Below are 24,574 nucleotides of genomic sequence, written 5' to 3'. Positions count from 1 at the left end.
AAGCCACCGTAATAAGCCCACGCACCGCAACAAAGAGTAGCCCCCGCTCGCCGCAACTAGAGAAAGACTGCACGCAGCAACGAAGATCCAACGCAGACAAAAATAATTAATTATTTTTTTAAAAACGGTACCAAAGGGGCTTCCCTGGTGACGCAGTGGTTGAGAGTCCGCCTGCCGATGCAGGGGACACGGGTTCGTGCCCCGGTCCGGGAAGATCCCACATGCCGCAGAGCGGCTGGGCCCGTGAGCCACGGCCGCTGAGCCTGCACGTCCGGAGCCTGTGCTCCGCAACGGGAGAGGCCACAACAGTGAGAGGCCCGCATACCGAAAAAAAAAAGGTACCAAAAACAAAAGAAAAAGAAAAAGAATGGATTCCTGAGTCAGCCCTCTGGGCACAGGGGGCTCTTCCAGGGAAGTTGGAGGAGGCATTAGAAGCAGAGGGGGACGGGAAGGGTCACGGCTACAGGCAGGACAGCAGGGCTGCGCCCAGATGCTGCTTCTCGTCCTCTCTGTGCTTCCTGCCTCCATCATGAGCACGCACACTCACACATGCGCACACGCACATGCACACCCACACACACGCACGCGCACACACACCCCGGCTCATGAGAAGGGTTGGAGCAGCTTCCCTGGATGCGGGCGGGACGGTGAGCTCACCCACCAGCCTCCCCTGAGCATCTGCAACCCCATGGGCTCATCGCCCCCCAGGCTGTACGCCCACGCCCCCTACCACCACCTCACGGTCCAGGACGGGCTGAGATCGGGTGGGAGAAGCACTGACACAGAGAGAGGCTTCCATAAACGTCTGCGGTGGCCGGGGTGGAGGCTGTTTGTAGAAGAACCTGCCTTTTCTTTACATCACTGGGAATATCGGCTCGTATCCTCTCTTGGACACATATTTGTTGAGCGCCTGGCATGTACCAGACATCATACCAGGCACCTGGAGCCCCACGAGAGGAAGGACAGACAAACCCCTGCCCTCATGGCAGAGCGCCCCCTTATCTGAATATTAGGTCACCAGGTGGGCTCAAAACTCCCAGGGCTCAAGCCGCACTGCAGACGGATTTAACCAGGGCTTCTGGCGGGCACAGAGATGCTGCCTGCAAAGGCTCCCAGGTGATTCCATTGCAGGGCTGAGCCCCACCTGCCTCGTGGGGGAGAAGGGGAGGAAAAGGGGCTATCATATCCGGCAATGGGGAACCCAGCTCCAGGATCACAACGCACCCCATCCCATCTTGGGGGAAGGGAGGGAAGCATGAAAGGATGCCAGGTGGCAATGAGTCAAAGAACATGTTTTAATAATAAATTCTAGCACAGTGTTACTAGCCTGGCAAGACGGGAGAAAAACAATCAGAAATGTGGGCATCCTACAAATATCATTATTTCCCCACTTCCTATTTCATTATGGATGGGTCAGATACTCCTCTGAAAGCCTTACTGTCAGCAAAGCAGCACTCAGGACGCAAACACCAGGGGCGGTGGGGTTTGCCTTCGGCGATGCTGGCGCGCCATCTAGTGGCCAGGGGCCACCTCAGCCTCCCGCCGCCTCCGACGTGGGTCCCGCCCTTTGCAGAAGGGATCCCAGCCCTGCTCCCCCAGAGTGGGGGAACAGACGGCGTGAGGACACAGCCTTACACAGAGGGGTTCACACCTCACGTACTTCACCACGAGGGAACAGTCACATACAGAGCTTCACTGCAGTCAGAAACCGCAGGGCACACAGCACCAAGCTGTCAGGTTTCACCTGGAAATTGTCTAGGAAAAAAACCGCGTGAGTGCTTCTGGGACGTCCAGGAGCTCAGCGTCAATGGGGAAGGACGCTTTACGTTTGTCCTTCTGTTGATATAGAAGTTACAGTTGATATAGTGAAGCCACCTTTTTCAGGGGGATGACAATGTCGTCTTATTTAAAATTTCATACAGGAGGGCCATCGGGCCTCTCTAAAGGCAGGAACGAGGTGACCACATGAGGTGTCACCACCAGAAAGATGTCCTGTGCCCACCTCAGCCACAGCCCGCCGCCTGGGGCCCCTCAGTATTTACTCACCATGAGCCCTCCTAGAGGATGTGCGGGAACAGACCCCCAGCTTACAAACTCACCGAAAACCACGTGATATAAAGTTAACTCTAAAAATGCATTCCAATAGACAGTAGGTGCAGACAAATACTGTGTGATTCCACTTACACGAGGTACGTAGAATAGCCAGATTCATAGAGTCAGAAAGTACATTGATAGATTCCAGGGTCAGGGGAGGGGAGGTGGGGCGGGGGAATGGGGAGTCAGGGTGTAATGGGGACAGAGTTTCCGCTTAAGAAAGTGAAAACTTCAGGAGGTGGATGATGTGAGAACTGCACGACAATGTGACTGTACTTAGTGCCCCCGAACTGTACAGTTACATGTGGTTAAAATAGTATGTTTTATATTATGTGACTTTTACCACAATTAAAAAACATTTGGAAACATAAAAAGGACCACATGATAGAAATCGGTTTACTTTTCGGAGAAAAACTCATACGCGGTACAAGTTGCACCTGGGCTCCAAGTCTGAGTCCTGGCGCGTGTTGCACAAGCACCTGTTCGCATTCACAGCAAGGAGCAGAGAGGAGGGGCCTGACTCCGCCACCCCCATCCCCAGCCGCCCTCCGTCAGGCACCGTCCCTCGGGGAAGCCTCACAGAGATCCGGTGACGATGGACCCAGCCCCGTGATGGTCGCGCCAGCTCTCCCTGGCACTGCCCCCTGCGCCGGGCCTGCCGTCCCCTCTCCCACCTCCCAGGAGCAGGGGGGCCCCAAGCCCCCGGGCAGCCCCCTGCCCAACACCAAGTGCGTGCTGGGTGATTTTCCGATCTTTATTTCCCCTCTGACCGTTTCATTCTCCAGTGTCCGGTGGCCAGGCAGCTAAGGGCAGGGTCACGCGTGCCCACCCCCCAGGACATCCGGGATTCAGTCGGTATCTGGTGTCTGAGAGGTGGAGCTGACACCCTCTGGGAGCCTTGGACACGGGACCCTCTCCTGAATGATTCCCACCAGCTTGTGAGATGGTTATTCTATGGGGAGGAGGCCCTCTTCCAGAGCCTCTAGGACTCAGGAGCAAGCCAGCATCGACGGTGAATCAGGATAAGTACCACAATCGGCATGGAGCTGGCGGTGGCTCGCCCTGCGGACCAGTGGGTTGTGGGCTGGGCGCATCCTCCCCACGGCCTTTCCTGGAGTGGCCCCTTCTAGCGGGCGCAGCATCTGCCCCGCCCCGGGGGCGTCTCATTCAGAGCCAGCCGTGCATCTCCCCGCTGCCTCTGGCCCTCCTTCTTCTCTTCTCTCTGCAAAAGCTCTCGGGCTGTGGACGACAGAAGGAGAAGGACGTGGCCTGGTTGGGAGGAAAGTCCCCCAACCCAGCCCAGCACTCGCCTTGCACACGTGGCATCCCCCAGGGTCCCACCCTCCCTGATGTTTTCCAGGAAGCAGGAAACACGGGCCCTTGACTCCTGCCCACTTTCCAGGCCCTGGGGATGTTCTGCTGGGTCCCAGGTCGCCAGAGAAGAAGACCTGTTGAAGACCCAGTGATGGTCCCCCCACCCCCTGCTCTGGGGTCGGAGGCTGGTCACTCACCGACAGCACTGAAGACTTCAGTCACCTGGTGGTTCAGTTTGGCCGAGGTTTCCATGAACAGCAACCCCTTGCTCTCTGCAAACTCCCTCCCTTCCTGACGGAAACGGCCACGGAAAGCCCACATTAATCATCAGAAATTTCCCACGAACACTTAGACGGCTTCTAACAGGAAGACCCAAGAAACACCGAGAAACAATTGCACCAGCAGAGAACGTCATTCCTCAAGCTCTGTTTCTGGGGCTCCCAGAGAAGGGGGCCCAGACCAGGGAGCAGGGCAGGGCAGGGAGGGAGGGTGCTCGCTGGCAGGGGAGCCCGGCACCCCCAGCGGGGTCCAAGGATGCTTTCCTTGGCGAGGTTCCCGCCCCTACCACAGCTCTCTGGCACCGGTGGGCTCTGAAGCCAAGTGAGAACAGAGGCAACGTGGAAGGGGAGTGGGGACAGCCTGGTGGGAGCCCGGCCCTTCTCTGGGTCCCCCACCACCGTCCCACAGGGGTCTGGCCTACGTGGAGTGAAGGGTGTACGGAGCAAGGGCATCTGGGAAACACCAGGGCTGCGCATGTGGCTGAGAAGCGGAGAAGCATTCATGGGAAGGCGGTGGTGAAGGAGGACCTGAGGGCCTCCCCGTGTAGGCCTCTCGCCTCCGGACCCTCCCAGGAGGCGCAGTGCTCAGTGCCTGACACTGAGCCAGCCCCTGGGGGCTGGGCCGGCCGTGCCCACAGCATGGCACCCAGCGGTGTCTACTCCCCCCACCCCCAGCCTGGCCCGCAGAGCTTTGCTCTTCACGAGCCCCCAACGAGCTTCTCAGCCCTTTCCCAGACACAGAGGGATGGGGACATTATTACTTGTATTTTAAAGGACAAGGTGACCTAGTACAGCTGAAGACTCCGTGACTTTAGGTAGCTCATATCTGGATCACATGAATGAAACTCAAATACCCCCCTTTGCCCAACTAGCTTGGGGGTTCCAGATGGGGTCATTTTAGGGGTTTGTCCTCAGGTCCAATGAGCCTCTGGCCCCTAAATTGCAGGCCCCCAGCCCTCCGTCCGCCAGTTTTTCCTGGAGGCTCCCCAGGATGGAAGCCACGGTTACCTCACGCCCCGTGGAATGAGCACATCCAGTACGCAGATCTTGACTCCTAAATTCATTCCCCAACACTAGGAACCAGGGCTCTTTGGGGAAATGATTGATTCCAGGGCTGGGGCCGAAAAAGGACAAGATGACCCTGGAACAACTTGGTGAGCCAGAAAGGAAGGAAGAGCTCAGAGAATAACAGGGCGGGGTGACAGGGCCAGCGGAGGGAGCCGCTCTCCACGGCCAGATCTAGGAGCAGATTTCCCCGAACCAAGAGAAGGGCATTAGTGGGAAAAATGATAAAATCTGCACAAGATCTGTAAGGAAGTTTGAACTGTCGTTTCCTGATTTGCTCGTTGCTCTGAGCCTATGTGAGATGTTAACACTTGGGAAAGCTTGGAGAAGGGCAGACAGGGACTTTTTGTACTATTTTTGCAACAATTTTTGTAATTCTGGAATTATTTTAAGATGAAAAGCCCCAAAATCAATGTAAAAGCTGCACTGACCACAGGTCAGCTTGGCCTCTGCCCCAGCCGAGGCGCCTGCGGCTCCGGGGTCTGCCCCCTGCCCCACCGCCCCCAAGACCCAGCTCAGTGGGAGCTCAGAGGGAGCCAGAAGCCAGGGTGGGGCCTGGGGGCCCAGGGTCTACAGCCCAGGCCCCAGGGTGGCCGCTTCTGTGCAGTCTAAGCCACGGGGTCTCCCTCCCACAGGCAGGGGTCCTGGGAGAGTGGAGAGGAGGCCCCTCCCGCCCCTGAGCTGGGCCCCCGGCCTCCAACGGGTCTCCCCACCCAGGCCCCGTCTCCCAATTCAGCCTGGCCTGGGCTCCATACGCTCTTCCTAAATCACCCATCAGGTCCCCACCCCAGGGACTCGAGGCTGCCCCGGAATAAAGCCCCCAATCCCAACACCAGCGCTGGGATCTCTGCCTCTGAGCCCCAGCGCCTGCTCAGCAGGGCCTCCTCTGGCTGCCCCCTGCCCCCAGACTCCCTCCCCCTCCTGCTCTCCCCTCATCTGCCCCTCCTCCCAGAGCCTCTCCTAAAACCCACACCCACATACACACACTCAGACACCACTGTACACACACGTCCTGTACACACACACACACATGCAGACACCACTGTACACACACGTCCTGTACACACACACACACACGAACCCCTTGCTCCCTGCTTGCTCCAGGCTCTCATCGCTTTACAAGCAACTGCCTAGAGTATTTATTCTGCTGTTGGTCATTTTACAGAAGAACTGCAGCTTTCAGGTTCTCTCTCCCTTGCTCAGTTCCTAGCAAAAAATTTGGATTTGCCCCTCATTTTTGCGGTACTTGGGCCTCTCACTGTTGTGGCCTCTCCCGTTGTGGAGCACAGGCTCCGGACGCACAGGCTCAGCGGCCATGGCTCACGGGCCCAGCCGCTCCACGTCATGTAGGATCTTCCCGGACCGGGGCACGAACCGGCGTCCCCCGCATCGGCAGGCGGACTCTCAACCACTGCGCCACCAGGGAAGCCCAGAATTTGGCCCTTCTTGAGTAGTTTATTGAACACGAAGAGAAAGATCTGAAACCCGCATTACTCAAAGAAGGAGAGAGGGTGGGAAGGGTCATGGTTTCCTCATGGAAACCGTTCCCTGCACTGCGCCCGCCCCTGCCAGCCCTCGGGAGGCTGCGGTGATGCTCACAGCTCTCCCCGCAGCCAGGAGCAACCACCTCTGGGTCTGACCTTCCCAGGAGAGACCAGAAACCTCTGCCCAGGAGGGAAACTGAAGTGGTACGTGTGTGTGTGCGCATGTAGGGTGTGTGTGTGTATGAGTGTGTGGGCAGGTGGACATGTGTGTCTGGGGCCCCTCCCTGCTCCTACACTGGAGACATAGTGACCGTCCCCAGGCCCACCTCCAAGGTCACCTCCTGCACCGGGGACATAGTGACCATCCCCAGGCCCACCTCCAAGGTCACCTCCCGCTCCTGGTCGAGGTCTGTCTTGTTGCCGACCAGCATCACCACGACTTCTCCCGGGCGGAACTCCTCCTCCAGGTCCTTCAGCCACTGCTGCGCCTTGCAGAAGGAACCCTGAGAAAGGAAAACAGGACCATCAGGCAAACCCGGTGGTCTTCCTCAGCCGTCCCAGGGAAGACACGGCAAGTGTCGGTGGCTACCCTGCGTAAAACACAGGATCCAAGTGACCCACGCAAGGAATCGTGAGGGATGGATGGGGGTGCACTGTTCTGGGTACTCCGGGAGGACCACGGAGGGGCGCAAACCCAACCGTGCAGCAGGAAGAGGGGCTGTCAGGGAGGGCTTCCTGGAGGAGGTGACCAACTTTCACTGAAGGAATCTACTGGTTGTCACGATTTTAACATAAAACGGCACGTGATCCAACTGGCCTTATGTCGGGCCCCAAGGGCTGTTCTGCCCCTTGAGCAGGGGTGGCTGGTCTTCCTCTGGCCTCGGGTGGTCTGGGCCGAAGGCAGCTCTGTCCCCACCCGGCCAGCAGGAGGCTGGGGGCTGCAGGAGGTTCCGAGTCAGACCTGGAGCTCTAGAGGCCTCTGCTCCTGGATGCCCTCAAGGACCACTTTGTGGGGAAGTGGCTGTAACCCGAAACCCTGATCCTAACTGCAGTGCCCCACAGACCTGGGAATGGGGCCTCTGCCCTGGGTCCCATGCAGCCCCTCTCCCCAGCAGCCATGCTGACCCAGTAGGCCTGCTCTGAGCACTGCAGGGGCTCCGTGCATGGCACTCGACCTCCTTAATTCCACCAGCGCTGCCCTCTGACCGGAACTCCCGTCCCGCCTGCTGCTCACATGCCCACCGCCACCTCCCTGCACGGCCCTGCCCAACGGGGCTAATCCTGCCTCTCCCAAAGTCTCAGCTAGAGCCTTCCTGCAGGAAGTATGGTGCCCCTCCTGTTAATCCCATAGAACCCTACCCTTCCTTGCTAGTGCACTAAGCATCTGCTCACGTCTGTTCGGCCCGATGATATTCTGCAGAGTGGATATGCAGCCAGGGGCTGTATCCTGCTTTCATAACACCCCCCCTCAGCAGCTCAGTGGGCACCCAAGGAATCGTGAGTGATGGATGGGGGTGCACTGTTCTGGGTACTCCAAGAAGACCACGGAGGGGCGCAAACCCAACCGTGCAGCAGGAAGAGGGGTTGTCAGGGAGGGCTTCCTGGAGGAGGTGACTGACTTTCACCGAAGGAGTCTCCACTGGTGCTCACGATTTTAACATAAAGCACCAGCACAGGTCAGTCACATAATGCCGCCAGAAGGTTGTGTCCATGTGCCTGGGAGGGCGGGGACACACCCAGGTGAGCCTCACCTTCCTGGTGACATCATACACCAAAAGCGCGGCATTGGCACCCCTGAAGTAGAGGTGGCAGACGCTGTGGTACTTTTCCTGGCCAGCCGTGTCCCAGATCTCAAACTTCAGAGACGCAGCCCCCAAATCCACCACCTTTGTGAAGAATGCACCTGAAACAGAAGCCCAGAGGAGTTTTACATGAAGGACGAGGTCTTTATCCATGGCTCAGCCTGGACCAGCGTGAGCCCTGGGCTCAGCAAACCAGCCAGAGACAGCCAGCCCTGTGCTTCCTGTCACCCTCAGTGGGGAAGGCTCAGCAAACACCTCTTCTAGAAGATGGCATTTTCCAGAAAAAGCGAAGAGTTGTAAGGAATTTGCTGCAGACCTTTGCAGATTCCACAGAGGCTTTGGGTGGGAAGATAAACTCTCAGGGTCCTATTCAAATCCTCTGGACTATGTGTGGCATGGAAGGGTCTCTGACAACCAGGGTCACCCCGTGGGTGTCCAGCGAGGTAGCTGGCATGCTGACGGTCACACCAGCTCCTCCCCTGCATCCTTCCTGGTCTCCTGCTAACTCCCCGGCCTGATCCACAACTCTCCCTGCTGACCTCCCTTCTCCACTGACCTCTCTGCTTGGAATCCTTCCTCTTCCCCACCTCCCTACATGTCCACCGGGTCTTTGAGTGTGAGCCCTTGGGGCAGTGCTGGGACCCCCTTCCCCGGGAGTGGTCTATAGTAGCCCCCCTGTGCTCATCACTCACCCACTGCACAGGTAGACTTCTGTGTTCTCACCTGTCACCCCTGGGGACAGTGAGCATCTGGAGGGCAAGGACTTTTATGCATTCTTATCCCTGCTTAATAAGTACACACAACAAAAGATCTATCCCCAAACCATTCATTCAACATATTGGGCAATCCACCTTTCATTTGAAGACTGTTTTCCCCTTAGCATAGCTTTCCAAAGTGTTGTGACTTTAAGATAGTTATTTACTAACACCAGGATATTGTCCCCAGAATGTAAATTGGTGCAGCCGCTATGGAAAACAGTATGAGGGTTCCTCAAAGAACTAATAAGAGTTGCCATATGATCCAGCGATCCTATTCCTAGGCATATATCTGAACAAAACTATAATTCAAAAAGATACATGCACCCCAATGTTCACAGCAGCACTATTCACAATAGCCAAGACATGGAAACAACCTAATGTTCATCGACAGATGAATGGATAAAGATGCGGTACATATAAACAATGGAACTTTACTCAGTCATAAAAAGAATGAAATAATGTCATTTGCAGCAATGGATGGACCTACAGATTATCATACTAAATGAAGTAGGCCAGAAAGAGAAAGACAAATGCCACATGATATCACTTATATGTGGAATCTAAAACATGACACAAGTAAACTACTTACAAAACAGAAACAGACTCACAGACATAGAGAACAGACTTGTGGTTGCAAAGGGAGAGAGGAGGAGAGGGAGGGATGGATGCAAACTAGTATATATAGGATGGATAAACAACAAGGTCCTACTGTATAGCACAGGGAACTATATTCAATATCCTGTGATAAACCATAATGGAAAAGAATGAAAAAGAATATACATATGTATAACTGAGTCATTTTCTGTACAGCAGAAATCAACTATACTTCAATAAAATAAATTTAAAAAAAGATGTTCTGCTCCCATAGCGTATGGGGTATGTCATATACAGAAATAGACCAGGGACTGGGAGGGGCCAGGGGTGAGACTCCAGGCAAAGCTTCTGCCCTGCCCAGACCCGGGCTGGGTTGGAAGCTTGTTGGTAGATTCTGGTAAATGTAGCCACATGCTTGAAGTTAAATTTTTCACTCCAAGGCCAGTGTGTTAGTGTCCTGGGGTTGTCATAACAAATAACCACAAAAAGGGTGGCTAAAAACAGCAGACATTTATTCTTTCAGTTCTGGGGGCCAGAGGTCCAAAATCAAGGTGTTTCCAGTGTTGGTTCCTTCCAGAAGTTCTGAGAGGGAATCTGTTCCACGCCTCCTCCTGGCTCCTGGTGGGGACCAGCAACCGTCGGTGGTCCCTGGCTTGTAGATGCATCTCTCCCGTCTCTGCCTCTGTCTTCACATAGCCAACCCCTCTGCATCTTTGTGTTCTCCTGTTACAGAGACACTAGTCATGGGATTCAGGGCTCACCCGAAATCCAGGAATATCCTTAACTAGTTACATCTGCAAACACCCATTTTCCAAATAAAGCCACATTCACAGGCACTGGAAATTAGGAGGAGGACGAATCTTTTGGGGGACACAATTCAATCTGCTACAGACAGAGAATAAGAGACAAGTCTGGGCTGAGATTTTTAGCATAGAAAGGGTAAGATCATGATCCTCTCTCATGAGAATCTAGTTTGGGGTGACTCCTAAATGGAAACCGCTGATCCACCCTCTGCCTGCCCATCCTGCATTTTTCTGCTTGTCCACAAACTTGAAGTCAGATACACTTCCTAGGTGTTATGGACTGAATGATTGTATCCTCCCAAAATTCACATATAGAAGCCCTAACCCTCAGCATGATAGTATTTGGAGATGGAGCTTTAGGGAGGCGATTAGGCTTACATGAGGTCGTGAGGGTGGGGCCCTCAGGGTGGGATTAGTGCCTCTGTAAGAATGCACTCCCTCTCTCTCACTGTCTCTCTGTCTTCTTCCCTCTGTCTCCTCTCTCTGTCTCTCTGTCTCTGTCTGTCTGTCTGCTCTCTCTCTCTCTCTCTCTCCCCTCCCTTCCATGCAAACACAAAGAAGAGGCCATGTAAGCACACAGTCAGTTACCTAGATGGCAGCTACCCATAAGCCAAGAAAAGAGGGCTCAGGATGAAACCTACTTTGCCAACACCTCGCCTTTGGGCTTCCAGCCCCCAGGACTATGAGAATAAACCTCTGTCATTTAAGGCACCCAGTCTGTGGTGTTTGTTATGACAGCCCAGCAGAACACCACACCAGGTCAAACAAAGCTGCCGTCTTCAGCTCAACAGTAGGACTGACAGCTCCCAGCTCATACGGGGCTACTGTCAGGACTGAGCAGGACAGAAGCTCCATTAAGACTGTTGAGGTCATGAGGGTGAGGGCCACGCCTGGGCCTTGGAGGGAAGTCTATCAGCTGCAACAAACTCTGTCGACTTGCTTCAACCTTAGAGATCCCAGCCTCCTCCTTTACCAAGAGTCAATAGTGCCCTCTTCCCAGGGCGGTGGTCAAACCCAGGAGAAAAGAGACGAGGTGCAGGGTGTGGCACCTGACGTCCCTTCCTCCCCTCCCTCTCCGCTCTCCCAGCTCATTGTCTGGGAACAGCAGCCTTTTATCCACACCCTTTGTTTGTTATCAGGTCAAATCACACTTCTGCGTGTGCGATTTTGGTTTCATCCTAAAAGTCATCACTGCCAGGTTACAGGTGGGCATAAAATTCAGGTTTGCCTCCTTTGCTTAACAATCTGAGCTTCTGATATTTTCCTTTTCTACTCTGAAAACGATGGCTGGTGGTTGAGTTTAAATCAATGTAAAATCCCAACCGACTTGCAAGGAGCGCAGGGTTTTCACACCGAGCAATGACGTGGCATGAGTGGCTGTTGGATATTCACAGACCGCAGCACCTCGTCTCCCCTGGAGAGAGACACAGACCCCCCAAGTGGGCCCCTGGGCTGGTATCCGAAGCAAACTTCCACCCCCTACCCCGTGAACTCCTGGCTCCAACCCACAAAAGAGCCCACATGTGCTACCTTCCTTGTTCAGAAACCCACTGACCACATTTTCTACCTGTTCACAGCTAAAGCCAAAAAGTGATTAAACAATAAACTTCCAAGATATTCAAACAGACTGGGAGATTTTTCCTGAAATGAAGTTGGCAACAAGCTGGGGTGTGGGAGCAGGACCGGGCCCAGAACCCGGAAGTGTCCACGTCTCTAGAATACGCTGGTGGTGATGACACACCGGCACATTTTTACCAGACGATACCCTGAACCGGGGCCACCTGGCACTGCTTTATATGGCGACACAGGGCTCCAGCCTCCTCTGGCCCCAGCACAGACCTCAACACAGGAGCCCCAGCGGTGGGGACACTTGGGGACGCTTCCGGCCCCCTCCCTAGCCTCTGGAAGCGGGTGTGCCTTCCACTTGCTGAGCTGAATGGACCCCCAGTGGGCAACGAATGACAAGAGAATTCACTGGGGGTTGTTCTTCAACTTGCATTCTGTTGCCCCCAATTAAAAGGTGTCTCAACTAAATGTTAACACAAGGAAAGGTTTTGTTTTTTGACCTTTTAATTTAAATCAACGGCCGATCTTGCTCACTGAAGCCCTCTCTGCAGCGCTCTCTTTTCTGTAAAAGTCACGAGCTGCTTCCTGGTGGAAGGGAACACGACATGGGTGACTTCTCAGGGTCACCTGGGCTCCAGCAATGTTTCATTCAGCAGGGAAGGGAGGTGGGGAGAAATCCAGTACCTTGCGCACCTTCGCTGCCCCAGGCAAGGCCCAGCTGGTCCAAACTGGCTTCTGCCAGCAGATCCGAACACAAGCACTAGATGTCACCACCCCTCCAAAGATGTCACTAAAACGTGCAGGGCAGGGAAATGGGCCAGAATGTCCCCTGCTGCTGTCCTTCAGGATTCCAGGATGAGGGGTCCGCGGGAGCTCAGTGGGATCTTCGGAAGCTCTTGGTGCTCCAAGCCCCCAGCCACCGTAAGCGCTTTGGGCAGCTGCCCACCTCCCCTGCCAGCCCCTCTCTCAGGTGGGTCTGGAGGGCTTTGTGGTGCTGGGGCAGCCAGGAGTTCAGGGGGTTCTGGTCTCCTCCCAGCAGGCCACGCCCTCGGGAGGCTGCGCTCAACTCTACTCTGGCTCTGCTTTGGGTACAAGAGTCTGTCACCGCCTGTCACAGGTACGGCTCCAGCTTCCTCTGGAAGGACAGGTCTTGCCGCAGGGCGGCTGGAACCCTGTCTTGGCGCAGGCGCTGTTCTGCAGAGCTGTGCCCAGTGCTTGTGTAACCCTCCACTGTGGGGCCACTCCACACACTCACCAACAGATCCAGACCCTCTGGAGGGGCCCAGGGACCCCCGCTCTTCCCCAGGGCTGGAGTGTCTTGCAGCTGGCCTGCGCTGAAGGCAGCACCACCAAAGACGTGCCAGGCCCTGGTCCCACCCCTGCCCTCGGGAGTGTGCGGGTGGGCGTCTGAGGAAAGGGGGCGGCAGGAAAGGGTGACAACTGAGGCCGAGCAGGACCCTGTGGGGCTCCTGGGCACGGACGCCTCTCCATGCCCCCCGCTTCTGTTTGCAGGGAACAGACTCCAGCCCCCATGACCTTCCCTGAGTTCTAAAGCGCAGATTCGAACCGTCGCTAATCAGGGAAGGGAGGGGATGCAGAGACAAGGGAGGGGCAGCCAAGAAACAATAGAGCAGCCTTGGGCCCTGGTTCCGCCTCAAGGGTTACACATAGGGATTTCCCAGGTGGCACAGTGGTTAAGAACCCACCTGCCAATGCAGGGGACACGGGTTCGAGCCCTGGTCCAGGAAGATCCCACATGCCGCGGAGCAACTAAGCCCGTGCGCCACAACCACTGAGCCTGGGCTCTAGAGCCCGCGAGCCACAGCTATTGAAGCCCGTGGGCCTAGAGCCCGTGCTCCACAACAAGAGAAGCCACCGCAATGAGAAGCACACGCACCACAACGAAGAGTAGCCCCCGCTCGCCGCAACTAGAGAAAGCCTGCGTGCGGCAACGAAGACCCAATGCAGCCCAAAATAAAATAAATAAATTTATTTTTTTAAAGGGATACATATAACAATATCTTTGAGCTCCTTACAGAACTAAAACCCCCAACAAATAGATGTCAGCATACCTCATTCCAGAGAAGATCACGGTTTGATAACCTCATCAAGAGACCACCTGAGGGCCTCCCTGGTGGCGCAGTGGTTGAGAGTCCGCCTGCCGATGCAGGGGATGCGGGTTCGTGCCCCGGTCTGGGAGGATCCCATATGCCGCGGAGCGGCTGGGCCCGTGAGCCATGGCCGCTGGGCCTGCGCATCCGGAGCCTGTGCTCCGCAACGGGGGAGGCCACAACAGTGAGAGGCCCGCGTACCGCAAAAAGAAAAAAAAAAAAAAAAAAGAGACCACCTGAGGCCACATTAAAGGAGCTGCAGGCCCTGCATACACCCTGATCCTCATCAGCAACCCTGGCCTTGAACCGTTGTTATAAAACTCCTCACTACATCTTCCCGGCTTGGGACCCACAGTTTTCGAGGGCAGGAGCCTGCTCTCTCCCCCTCTGCCTGGCAAAGCAATAAAGCTGTTCTTTTCTACTTCACCCCAAACCCTGTCTCTGAGATACAACGCAGCAATGGTGCACAGAGGTCGAGTCTTCGGCATCCCAACCCTAAGTCATAACGTGGTGACCCGTGACCTGACATCCTTGGTCGACCTTTCACAAAGCCCTCCCCCCCACAGAGAGGACTGTACATCCCATTTTACAGATGAAAGCATGGCGCTGAGAGCCTAGGCCCTTGCCCTCGGCCGTCCCCTGTCCCCTCGTTTGTAAGTTCAGCTCATATTTATCAAGGGCTTCCTGCAGGCCAAGCCCTGAGCAAGGCACCACCAACTTGTTCCCCCAGCTGCCCCTGGGGAGGAAGTGAGGGCCCTCATTCTTATCCCCCATAAAGCCAAGCCGTAGTGAGAAAGCAATGGGCGTGTCTGCCTTCAAAGGGTTTCTGTACAACACAGACTGTCTCCCTTAGATTAAAGGGATACTCGTGGTCCATTGCCTCCTCTGAAAATTCAGGGAACTTCCCTGGCAGTCCAGTGGTTAAGACTCCGCACTTCCAAAGCAGGGGGCGCAGGTTCGATCCCTGGTCAGGGAACTAAGATCCCACATGCTGTGCGGCGTAACCAAAACAAAAAACAACCAAAAAAGGGAGGATGTCTGCTTTTATACTAATATAATAATTATCATAGCATAATAATTAATAAAATCACATAGAATATAATACGTGAATAAATATCATATTATAATAAATAATATTATTTATTTATTTCTATAATAGCGTAATAATCCTTATAATATCCCCTGCAAAGGTCACAAGGTGTACAAGGCATGTGAAGTAGGCCCAGAGATGTATGTGGCGGAGACCGTCATTCCCACAGGGGATTTAGCTCCTCAAAGCAAAGGAAGGCGTACTCATCTCTATGTCCCTTATACCCAGCTCAGTGGCTGGCACCTAGTAGGTGCTCAATAAATAGGCTGGTGGCTGATTGAATAAACGACTGCTAGACTCACCTAGAGGGCTGCGGGGCCACAACACTGATCCACACCCTCCCACGGCAGCCCAGGAAGCCAAGGCCTAGGGCACCAGCCCCAGGGCAGAGGCGGGGTCCTGGGGAGATGAGCCCCGGCCTGGGGGAGGGGCACGGGCAGGAGGAGGAGGGCCGGGGCCAGGCAGAGGACCAGGAGTGGAGAGGGCGCACCCCGGCCTGCCACCCAAGAAAAGGCCCCCCACCCTGACCCGAGCCCAGGCTCTGTGCACCCTCCTGACCCTCGTAGGACCCCTGAAGAGAGCAGGGTGACTTGGACAGCCTGGGGAGGGTGACAGCTTGGCCCCCGACTTGCTGGAGCTAAAGGAAGCAGTGGAGGTGACTGGGGTCGGGGAGACAGGGCACCCCACCCACCGTCCACGAGCTGCAGCGTGCCGGACCTGCGGGTTTTTCAATTGGGAGAGTTAGCGAACTTGTCTGCGTTCCCCTTTCCCTCCCCAGAAATACAGAACGCCAGCACCGCCCGCAGGCTCAGCCTGGCTCTGTGTTTATGGGGCCTCTTCTGCCCCACAAGGTAGGTCAGAGTTGCAGGCCTCCCTGGGCCCACTGAGCTAAGTTCTCAGCTCACAGTGAGTCCCCAGGCCACTCCATGCCCGCTGGAGCCCACCCCCTGGCCGCCCACTGCCTCCCAGGATACTGGCTCTCAAGCAGGAGTCCTAAACTTTTGGGGGGAAGTTCCCTGTTGTAAACATTTTAGGCTTCGAGGGATGTACTGTCACGGTTGCCAGCAATCAACTCAAAGCCGCCCTTCCAGAGGGAAAGCAGCCACAGAGGATACACAGGCATGAGCGGGCTGTGTCCCCATAGAACCTTATTTGCAAAAACAAGTGAGCCTGTGAGCCGTGGCCTCAGACCTCGGCCTTAGAGTGAGATCCAACCTGACAAACCGCCCGGTCTGGTCCCTGCAGTCTCCCTCCCCTGACTTGGAATCCAGGTTCACACCCAGGCACACAGCCCTCGATATCCCAGCTTGGCCTGGCCCCCTTCTGTGGTCTCTGCTCTCAGAGAAACCCACCTTGAAGCCAGACTTGGCACTTTGTTGTATTTTTTTAAAAGCCCAGTCTGATATCACGGGTGGGCGGTGTCAGCTTTCCCGCTGATGGAGAAGAGGTGGCCCTGCGTGCCCCTCAGCCGGCCTGGATCCACGGTCTTTACCGGCTCTGCCCGCGTTCCCGTCCTGGGGCCAGCGCTTCACCCTGACTCTGCCCTGCTCACCACTGTTGCTGGGGGCCTGGCCCTGGCAGATCCCTTCGGGCCCTATATTCCTCAGGGACTATGGTTCCTGAGAACCACTCTCCTGAGAAGATTGAGGGTCCCCAAGGAGTTAATACCGTTTGCTGAATTTTGTGCTCTGTTTCTATGTTGGTGTGTCTGCTTGGCATCTTAGAGAATCCTCCACACCTAATGTGGGCCTGCGACAGAGGCCACACCCAACAGATACTTGCTGAGTGAGTGAATGAATGGATGAGTGAATGAATGGATGGGTGACTGAATGAATGAATGAGTGGACACAGAGAAACGGAAGGCTTATCCATAGCGGAGTCCAAATTTCAAACCGAAGCTTTCGTTCCCAGTGAGGTGTCTCTTCCACCATGACGGCTGCCTCCCGAGAGGACTGGCACAAAGCACACTGGGTTTCCCTATTTTAGGGGGGAAGTGGGGCTTTTTACCCCCAGACAGGATGTGAAGGAGACCAGTTGTCCACAGATGCGCCAAAGCCCCTCCCCTCTGAAAGCCATGATTTGCTATCCTCTTTAAGCAGTGCAGTGAGAGGGGCCTCCCTCCCTGTCGTCCCTTCCTACAGCACCCACCCTATCCGCCAGCCCAGACCAGGTGGGTAAGCCAAGTCCAGGCAGAAAGGGATCAGCGTTAGCAGGAGAGCAACCAGCCAGGGTGAGAGGCCGGCTTGTGTAGGGGGCTGAGTGGCAGAGCCTGGGGGCAGGTTCTTCTTCTGGGCTCCCCCCTCCACCAGCAGAAGCCCTCACACACCCAACTCTTTGGGGCCAGAAACTCTGTCCCTGATACACTACCCGCCCCCTCCCCGGTCCCCGCAGACTCCAGTTGAGCTGAAACCTGTCTGAGTTCTGGATTCCGTGTGCATGCCTGCCTGGGGTGGACCTCATGCCCTCCCTGCACGTGCCAGGCACTGCCCGAGGCTCCAGGAGAGCCTGGGAAATTCCCAGGTGGCCTCGTCCCCAGGTGCCCCACATGTGGGTCAGCAGCCCTGGCTTCCCCACCAGGAGATGAAGGAAGGGTGGCCTGTCCCGTTACTTACATCCCACGGTCGGCAGGATGCTCTTGAAGTCATTCTTCACATACCGGAGAGCCAAGCTGGACTTGCCTACAGAACCACTGCCCAGGAGAACTAGCTTGAAGATGCAGGGCTGGCCCAGGGCAGCCCTGGGCCGGGGGGCCCCATCCACCTGTGCCATGCCCTGCAGAGAGACAATGATGGACGGGGGCTGAATGTCAGATGCCAAATAATCTCAGCAAGGGCACCCCCGGGCTGCTGCTGCCCTGGCTGAATACAAACAGCCTTGAATGGAATGGAGCTCCAAGTCAGAGGCACCTGGCTTGCCACTCTGCACCCCATCTCCCCTTCTGGAAAGTGGGGTGAACAATAGCTATAATATACGCCTGCTGTGAGTGACTGAATGGATGGGTGACTGAATGAATGAATGAGTGGACACAGAGAAACGGAAGGCTTACCCATAGCGGAGTCCAAATTTCATACCAAAGCTTTTGTTCCCAGTGTCTCTTCCACCAGGATGGCTGCCTCCTGAGAGGACTGGCACAAAGCACACACTGGATTTCCCTATTTTAGGCGGGAAGTAGGGGTTTTCACCCCCAGACAGGGTGAAAGTGTTGTGAGGTGCTTGGAAAGTGAGTCCACGGTGCCCAGCAGGGGCCAATGCATATGAACGGCTTCGTATCTACAAAGTAGTGATTGTGTGCTAGTCATCATACCGGCTCACTGTCCTCTTTCCACCACCTCTCACTTTTGAAAAACCTATGACTTATTCCAAAAAGGTTCTGAAATACCTCAAAGGTACAGCACTCTCTCAGTTGTGGTTCATGGATTAAAATTGATGTTTCAAGAAAATCTGTTTACAAAAAAGCTTGGTGTTTCAAGGATCTCACAACATTGCAGTCCTTCCCACTGTATTGAAAGCCTCAGAACCCACAGTGATAGGCCCTGGAGAAAAATGGCTCTGTGATCAAAATTAATTGGGGCAAACCCTGCACATGTTTTCATTGTAGAAAATTTCAGGCATGCACCAGAACAGAGAGGAGGGAGGTCGTCCTGGTGGACCTCAGGTCTCCATCATCCACCTCCACAAGAATCAGCTGTAGCCAATCTTGTTTCACCCACATCCCCAAAGCCCCCTTCCTCCGAAGATTAGTTTGAGGGAATTCCTAGACATCCTATTAATTCTCCTGCAAATCTCAGTTTATGTACATGCATCCTCTTTTTCTCTGTAATTTATTTGTTGAAGAAATCAGATTGCCCTGTAGTTTCCAGTCTGGATTTTGCTGATTGCATCCCTATGTTGTCAATAAATGTGTTCCCTTGAACCCTGATTTTCTGTAGCTTGGTGGCTCAGAACAGAAATCTGATTGGATATAGGCTATCTTTTGGCAAGAATACTGTCGTGAGTATGGTGTGCATTTCCTCAGGAGGCAAATAATGTCCGGTGGTCTCTTTGTGATGTTAGCAGCCATTGAAAACTGTCCCTATGTCCACTGTCTCATTAGGGGGCTGCAAACTGGTGGCATTCTACTGTTATCATTTTGTCTTCGTCTATTATCTGGATTGCATCTAGAGAAAAGCTTCCCCTGAAAAATACCCAAACCCACATCAGAGCTAGCCCGTCCAGTGAACAGAGACTCTCCCACCACACTGCAGTGGGTGGGAATGGAGGAAGGGAAGGAATTTTGAAGAGGGAGGGAGAAAAGAGAGAGCAGTAGGAAGCAGACCCTGTTCCCTCGCTGTCCCCAACAAGCAGCCACAGCCACAGACTGGTCTGGTCTGCCGTGCGGGGACAAAAGGAAAAGAATCGAGTTTGGGATCAAAGTTTAAAAACAAATAGGACTGAGTCCTAAATACCAACAAGACTTTCTAAACAGAAAGTGACTGGAGTTACAGGGTCTGGCAAAGAAGGGTTCACAGGCCTATCCACCCCTTGGTGAAAGGGACACAGCAGAGCTGAATGGTTATTGGAAAGCATGTCTGGAACCCCATCTTCAATGGGATGCTCTCAAGTTTCACCATCGGGGATGATGCTTAATTGTGTCAACGGATGACATCCCGCCAGGGCACCCTGCAACTTTCTCTGCATCCCGCAGACCCACAGCTGCCGCAGGGGTTGGGTAATGGAGTTCTGCAGGGGCCAGTCCTCTCTCCAGAACCCACCACCCATGCAGGAATTCAAAGCAGTCCTTCTACAGATTTCTGATCCACTGGTAGAAATTAAACTCAAAGGCAAAATAAAATAAACACCAGGAACAAATAGGGGCGCCCCCCATAGTGGCTGGCCCTCCAGGGATAAAATGACAGCCTATGATTCAACTCTACAGGCCAAAGGGCAAATCAGAGTCCAGAATGAGGATTGACGCTGCAGGAAAGATAACAAAAAGCGGTTGGCTCAAAGTTCAGAGGTTGCTAGAGCTGCTTATCTGTCAATCCCACTGCCTAATCATCTGGGGAATTTGCCTTACGGTGAAGCTGCTACATCTGCTCTCTTCTCTCTGTTCACCTTGTTGCAAATCCCTCTCCCACCACGGCCTCCTGTCTGGTCTCACAGCTGCCACCCTTACCCCACTCCCTCATCCCCGATCGTGTGTCCAGTCCCCATAAATAGCAGTTCATAAAAGAGAGAAAAGTCTCTGTATCGTGGGGCCTACAGCTCCCTGTTCCTCTTCTTGATGGAAATGATCTGTTTCCAACTCTACCTTAATTCGTAGAATTATTTTTTTCTTGGTTCTCTCTCTCGCCGGGCTATAACTGCTCACGAAAGCAAAGACAGTATCCACTGAGATTACAGTAGGTGCTCAATAAATGTCTCGTGCATATCCATGGGGATGGCCTAGCAAGTCATAGCCAGACAGACATGCTGTTTCCACCCCATAGTTTGCACGGCCAGTCCAACCCCAGGGAGCTTGTCAAACAGTGGGCTGGGGGCTTCCCTGGTGGCGCAGTGGTTGAGAGTCCGCCTGCCGATGCAGGGAACACGGGTTCGTGTCCCGGTTCGGGAAGATCCCACACGCCGCGGAGCGGCTGGGCCCGTGAGCCATGGCCGCTGAGCCTGCGCGTCCGGAGCCTGTGCTCCGCAACGGGAGAGGCCGCAACAGTGAGAGGCCGGCGTACCACACACAAAAAAAAAGTGGGCTGGGATCTCTGTAGAAAGAGAGACCAGAGGGGCATCCAGCAGGTGCTGGGACCAGCTTCCTCCAGGCAGCTCAGCCCGAGTGACCAAGAAAAGCAGAAAGCTACAGGTTTAAAGGCAACCCTGCATTCAGATTCAGACAACATATTCAGAGGAGGCTGCTGTAACAGCACGTAAAACCTTGACCAGCTTAAAGTGGTTTTGCCTCCTTAAAGAGGTGGGTTGACTAATCAAACCCGGAGTTACTGTACAGAGACAGCACTGCGCATGTGCAAGGCGGGACCCCACGTCTCCAGGATGACCCCAGAGCCAAGAAGCTCCAGACTAGGGAACTCACAAAGAATAGAAATGTTGCCACCAGAGCCCTTTACGAAGGACAGGTCCTTTAATAAGGAAAATCTGGCTTCCAGGAGCGCACGCGTAGCTTATAGGGACTGATTCAAGACTAGCCAGTTCGCTTCCAAGTTTAAAATTCCCCGAAGCCCTTAAATTTTGCCCCAAACGTGGATTGCAGAGACACGTTTGAGAGCCTTGCCGGTCGACCTCGAATTAAAGCTCTGTCTTTTCTCAAAAGCCAGTGCCATAGTGTTGGCTTCTATGCTTGTTGGGCAGGGAGCCCTTGCCCTACAACACTGCGGGGGAGGAGGGGACCAAGGCTAATGGACCCGCCATCTCCACCAAGGAGCAGGTGACCGTGCTCAGGGCCCCTGCATGGCTCGGCTGCACACAGGTTTCTACTGAAGCGGAGCAAGAAGCCTCCGGGGGTCCTGGAGTTACCCCACCCTACAGAGAGGCCCAGCAGCTTCTCTAAGAGAAAGATGCAGGAGTCCAAGCCAGAGCAGGCTCAAGGAGAAGGATGGGGGCTGGGGGAGAGATGGACTGGGAGCTTGGGATGAGCAGATGCAAACTATTATATATCGGAATGATAAACAACAAGGTCCTACTGTATAGCACAAGGAATTATATTCACTATCCCGGGATAAACCATAATGGAAAAGAGTATGAAAAGGAATGTATATATATATATATGTATAATTGAATCACTTTGCTGTACAGCAGAAATTCACACAACATTGTAAATCAACTATACTTCAATAAAACAAATTAAAAAAAAATTTTTTTTAAGCCAGAACAGGCTGCCTTCACGTCCACACTGGATTCACCAGGCACGAGCATCATTTCAGTCACTTACAGAGGCAGCGGGACCTGCACTCCATCCACACCAAGAACCGCTGGTGCAATGAGCCTGCCGGGGAGCCGCTGGCCTGACCTCATTGTCCAAAAGACGGTCAGCTCAGTAGCAAGCCCTCACTTATAAACCACTTTTTTTTTTTGGCCTAATGTAGAGAAACAGAGAGGAGAGTGGTGGTGACCAGAGGCTGGGGTGTGTGTGGGAAATGGGGTGATATTGGTAAAAGGGTGCAAACTTCAGTTGTAAGATTCACAAGTTCTGGGGATCTCATGTACAGCATGATGATTAGAGCTAATATGGTATTATACACTTGAAAAGTATTAAGAGAGTAGATCTTAAGTGTTCTCACCACAAAAAGAAATGGTAATTATGTGACGGGGTGGAGGTATTTTTGCAATATGTAAATGTACCCAATCAACACGTAACATATCTTAAATTTACCCAATGTTATATATATGTCAATTATCTCAATAAAGCTGGAAAAAAGGAACACTTTTAAGAATGGGATTCCCCAGGTTTCTGTGCCACCCCAGGCTAATACCTTGTTTCTTGCGAAAGTACTTAAAGCACCTGCTTAGAAGCAGATATTCCACTGATTTGTGCTGTAATTTTACATAGAGAGAAAGTTCTAACACACCTACAGCAATTCTCAAGTATTTAAAGATACCCTTTTAACTTTTCCTTGCTATTTATGTGCACTAATTAATAAAACTCTCCTTAAGTCAAGAAAATCTTTAGCCCCAAACATGTCTGAATTAACCAAAATCGGTGGAGTATGAATAAACATACCATTACTATGATACCACATACAGGTGACACATCTCTTTATCTAAAAACATTATTTTTCAATAAATATAAACACATAATTGTCAATATGAAAAAAATGAAATTACCCATAATCCCACACCCTTAATACAACAAGGGATAGTATTTTGCCTACTTTCTTCTAGTTTTTTGTGTAAGAATCTTAAAAACAAACAAACCATCATTTTAACATAAAATTATGCATCCTACATTAAAAAAAAAAAGTAAGACATATCAAGGGTGGTTTTCCACATTACTGCCTATGTTGTAGATACATTCGACCTATGTGTGTTTAATGACCTCATAATACCCCTACAACGATTCCAATTTCCTGAACTATTTCTCTGTTACTGGATTTTTACTTGGCTTTAATTGTTTTTTCTCTGTAATAAATAAGACTGCAGTAAGCATTTTCATGTATGCGTTTTCGTGTGATTACACACTGATTAGAGGTTGAAGCCCTCTGTTCAGAGAGGGCTCCAACTGAAAAATGTGACTCCTGACTCGGCCCCTGGAATTTCATGAAGATAGGGTTACTGACGTGTCTCTAAACACAGAGATGATCTCAAGAATGCCACGTTCGTGATCGGGGCCAACAGAGACACCCTCCGGAGCATTTCGGTTTCGGGTTTTTCATTTCTGACAAGCTCATCTCCTTGCACCAAGGGAAAAAGGAGAGATTGCAAGTCCAAACCAGTCTTCCTGGGGGAGGGTCGCTCCAGGGAAGCATCTGATCTGCCGAGTCCTCCTCCAGCTCTCCCCGCCCACCCAGGCGTGTAAGGAACGCAGGGATTACTGTGCAGTTGTTTACTCTGAGGTCAGTCGGTAGCGTTGGGCATCGCGATCCGTTTGAAATGGATTCCTGTAAGGGCTCCTATTCATTACGTTCAAGCCTTTAACTGGATTTTCCCAGAGGCCACTCTTTAAATAGGAATCTCCTTCCAGGACCCTGACCTAGCAAGCCATCCGGACAAGCAAGGACACCTCTGGTGCTCAGAACACACTCCTGGCTCTTCACTTCGCCCCTTTGATTCTGTGCACTGGGGCTCGTGCACAGACACACGTCAGACACAAAGGTGCAGGCACACGTGACACACACGGATACACTGACACCCACGGATACACTCACACCCACATACATGCACACAGACACAAATACACACAGACACACAGATACAGACAGACACCCATCGATATTCGCACACAGATACACACACACACACACACTCGACAAAGCACACAGAAGTTTAAACAATGACACACACACACTCGACAAAGCACGCAGAAGCTTAAACAATGACTCACCTGTTCCCCAGGCCTGGTCACTTCCAGTGAGCCTGACACCCTGCCATCACCGGGTCCCACAGGGCCCCTACGTGTGTCCCCTTTCTCCCCGCTTCTGGCCAGGGGAAAGTTTTGTTCCCTCAGCAGGTGGGCTGGGGCGTGGCCGTGGCCCCGGGGCCAGGCAGAGGCTCACGGAAAACCGGTGAGAGGCCGCAGCCTCGGTCCAAGGCGATGCCCAGCCCCCTCCCCCAAGGTCAGGCCTCCTCCCTTCCCAAGAGGCTCTCAGGGCAAGGTCCGCCGTGGTCAGGTGGTCACCTGGGGCAGCGGGAGGCTGGACCTTAATGCAGGCGCTGCGGGTGCACCGGGGCACCTGCCGGAAGTCGCGCTCCATCCGGTCACCCAGCTCCACCTGAGTTTCTCAGTTTTGTTACGAGTCGCATTTCAATGCTCATTCATTTCCCTCTGCTTCTCCTTCGAGCTGTGGGGCTCTTTGTTGCGCTTGAAACTAGTAGCCCAGAAGAGAAGGAAGTATTTGGGTCAAATGAATCCATTCCTGCCACAAACAGCTGGGCGCCTGCTCTGGGGGCCCTGAGCCTGGAACCAGGGGCAAG

At 53.5% G+C, this 24,574-nt stretch overlaps 1 protein-coding gene across 3 annotated transcripts; it reads right to left on the bottom strand.

Moving 5' to 3' along the window:
* Positions 1–1,172: 1,172 nt before the first annotated feature.
* Positions 1,173–24,211, bottom strand: RAB17 (RAB17, member RAS oncogene family). Of its 3 annotated transcripts, none has more exons than XM_082631202.1 (6): positions 23,985–24,211; positions 17,572–17,731; positions 7,987–8,138; positions 6,562–6,738; positions 3,606–3,699; positions 1,173–3,333 (listed from the first exon to the last, which is right to left on the bottom strand). In XM_082631202.1, the coding sequence occupies exons 2-6, from the start codon at positions 17,726–17,728 to the stop codon at positions 3,221–3,223; spliced, it is 693 nt and encodes a 230-aa protein (XP_082487328.1). In that variant the 5' UTR covers positions 17,729–17,731; positions 23,985–24,211; the 3' UTR covers positions 1,173–3,220. The 3 variants fall into 3 exon arrangements, with proteins under 3 accessions (XP_082487328.1, XP_082487329.1, XP_082487330.1); XM_082631203.1 differs by having other exon boundaries at positions 6,613–6,738; XM_082631204.1 differs by having other exon boundaries at positions 6,625–6,738.
* Between the last annotated feature and the right edge of the window lie 363 nt (positions 24,212–24,574).

Source organism: Mesoplodon mirus (assembly GCF_964341445.2).
Source record: "Mesoplodon mirus genome assembly, chromosome: 8".
Taxonomy (NCBI): domain Eukaryota; kingdom Metazoa; phylum Chordata; class Mammalia; order Artiodactyla; family Ziphiidae; genus Mesoplodon; species Mesoplodon mirus.
This window is presented reverse-complemented; position numbering and strand designations above follow the sequence as displayed.

Excerpts from the sequence above, each read along its gene's own strand:
- RAB17 (XM_082631202.1), bottom strand. The coding sequence starts at position 17,728 with ATGGCACAGGTGGATGGGGCCCCCCGGCCCAGGGCTGCCCTGGGCCAG. Across the intron at positions 8,139-17,571 it reads CATCCTGCCGACCGTGGGAT|GTGCATTCTTCACAAAGGTG; the intron begins GTAAGTAACGGG and ends CTTCTGTTTCAG. Across the intron at positions 6,739-7,986 it reads TGTATGATGTCACCAGGAAG|GGTTCCTTCTGCAAGGCGCA; the intron begins GTGAGGCTCACC and ends TTCCTTTCTCAG.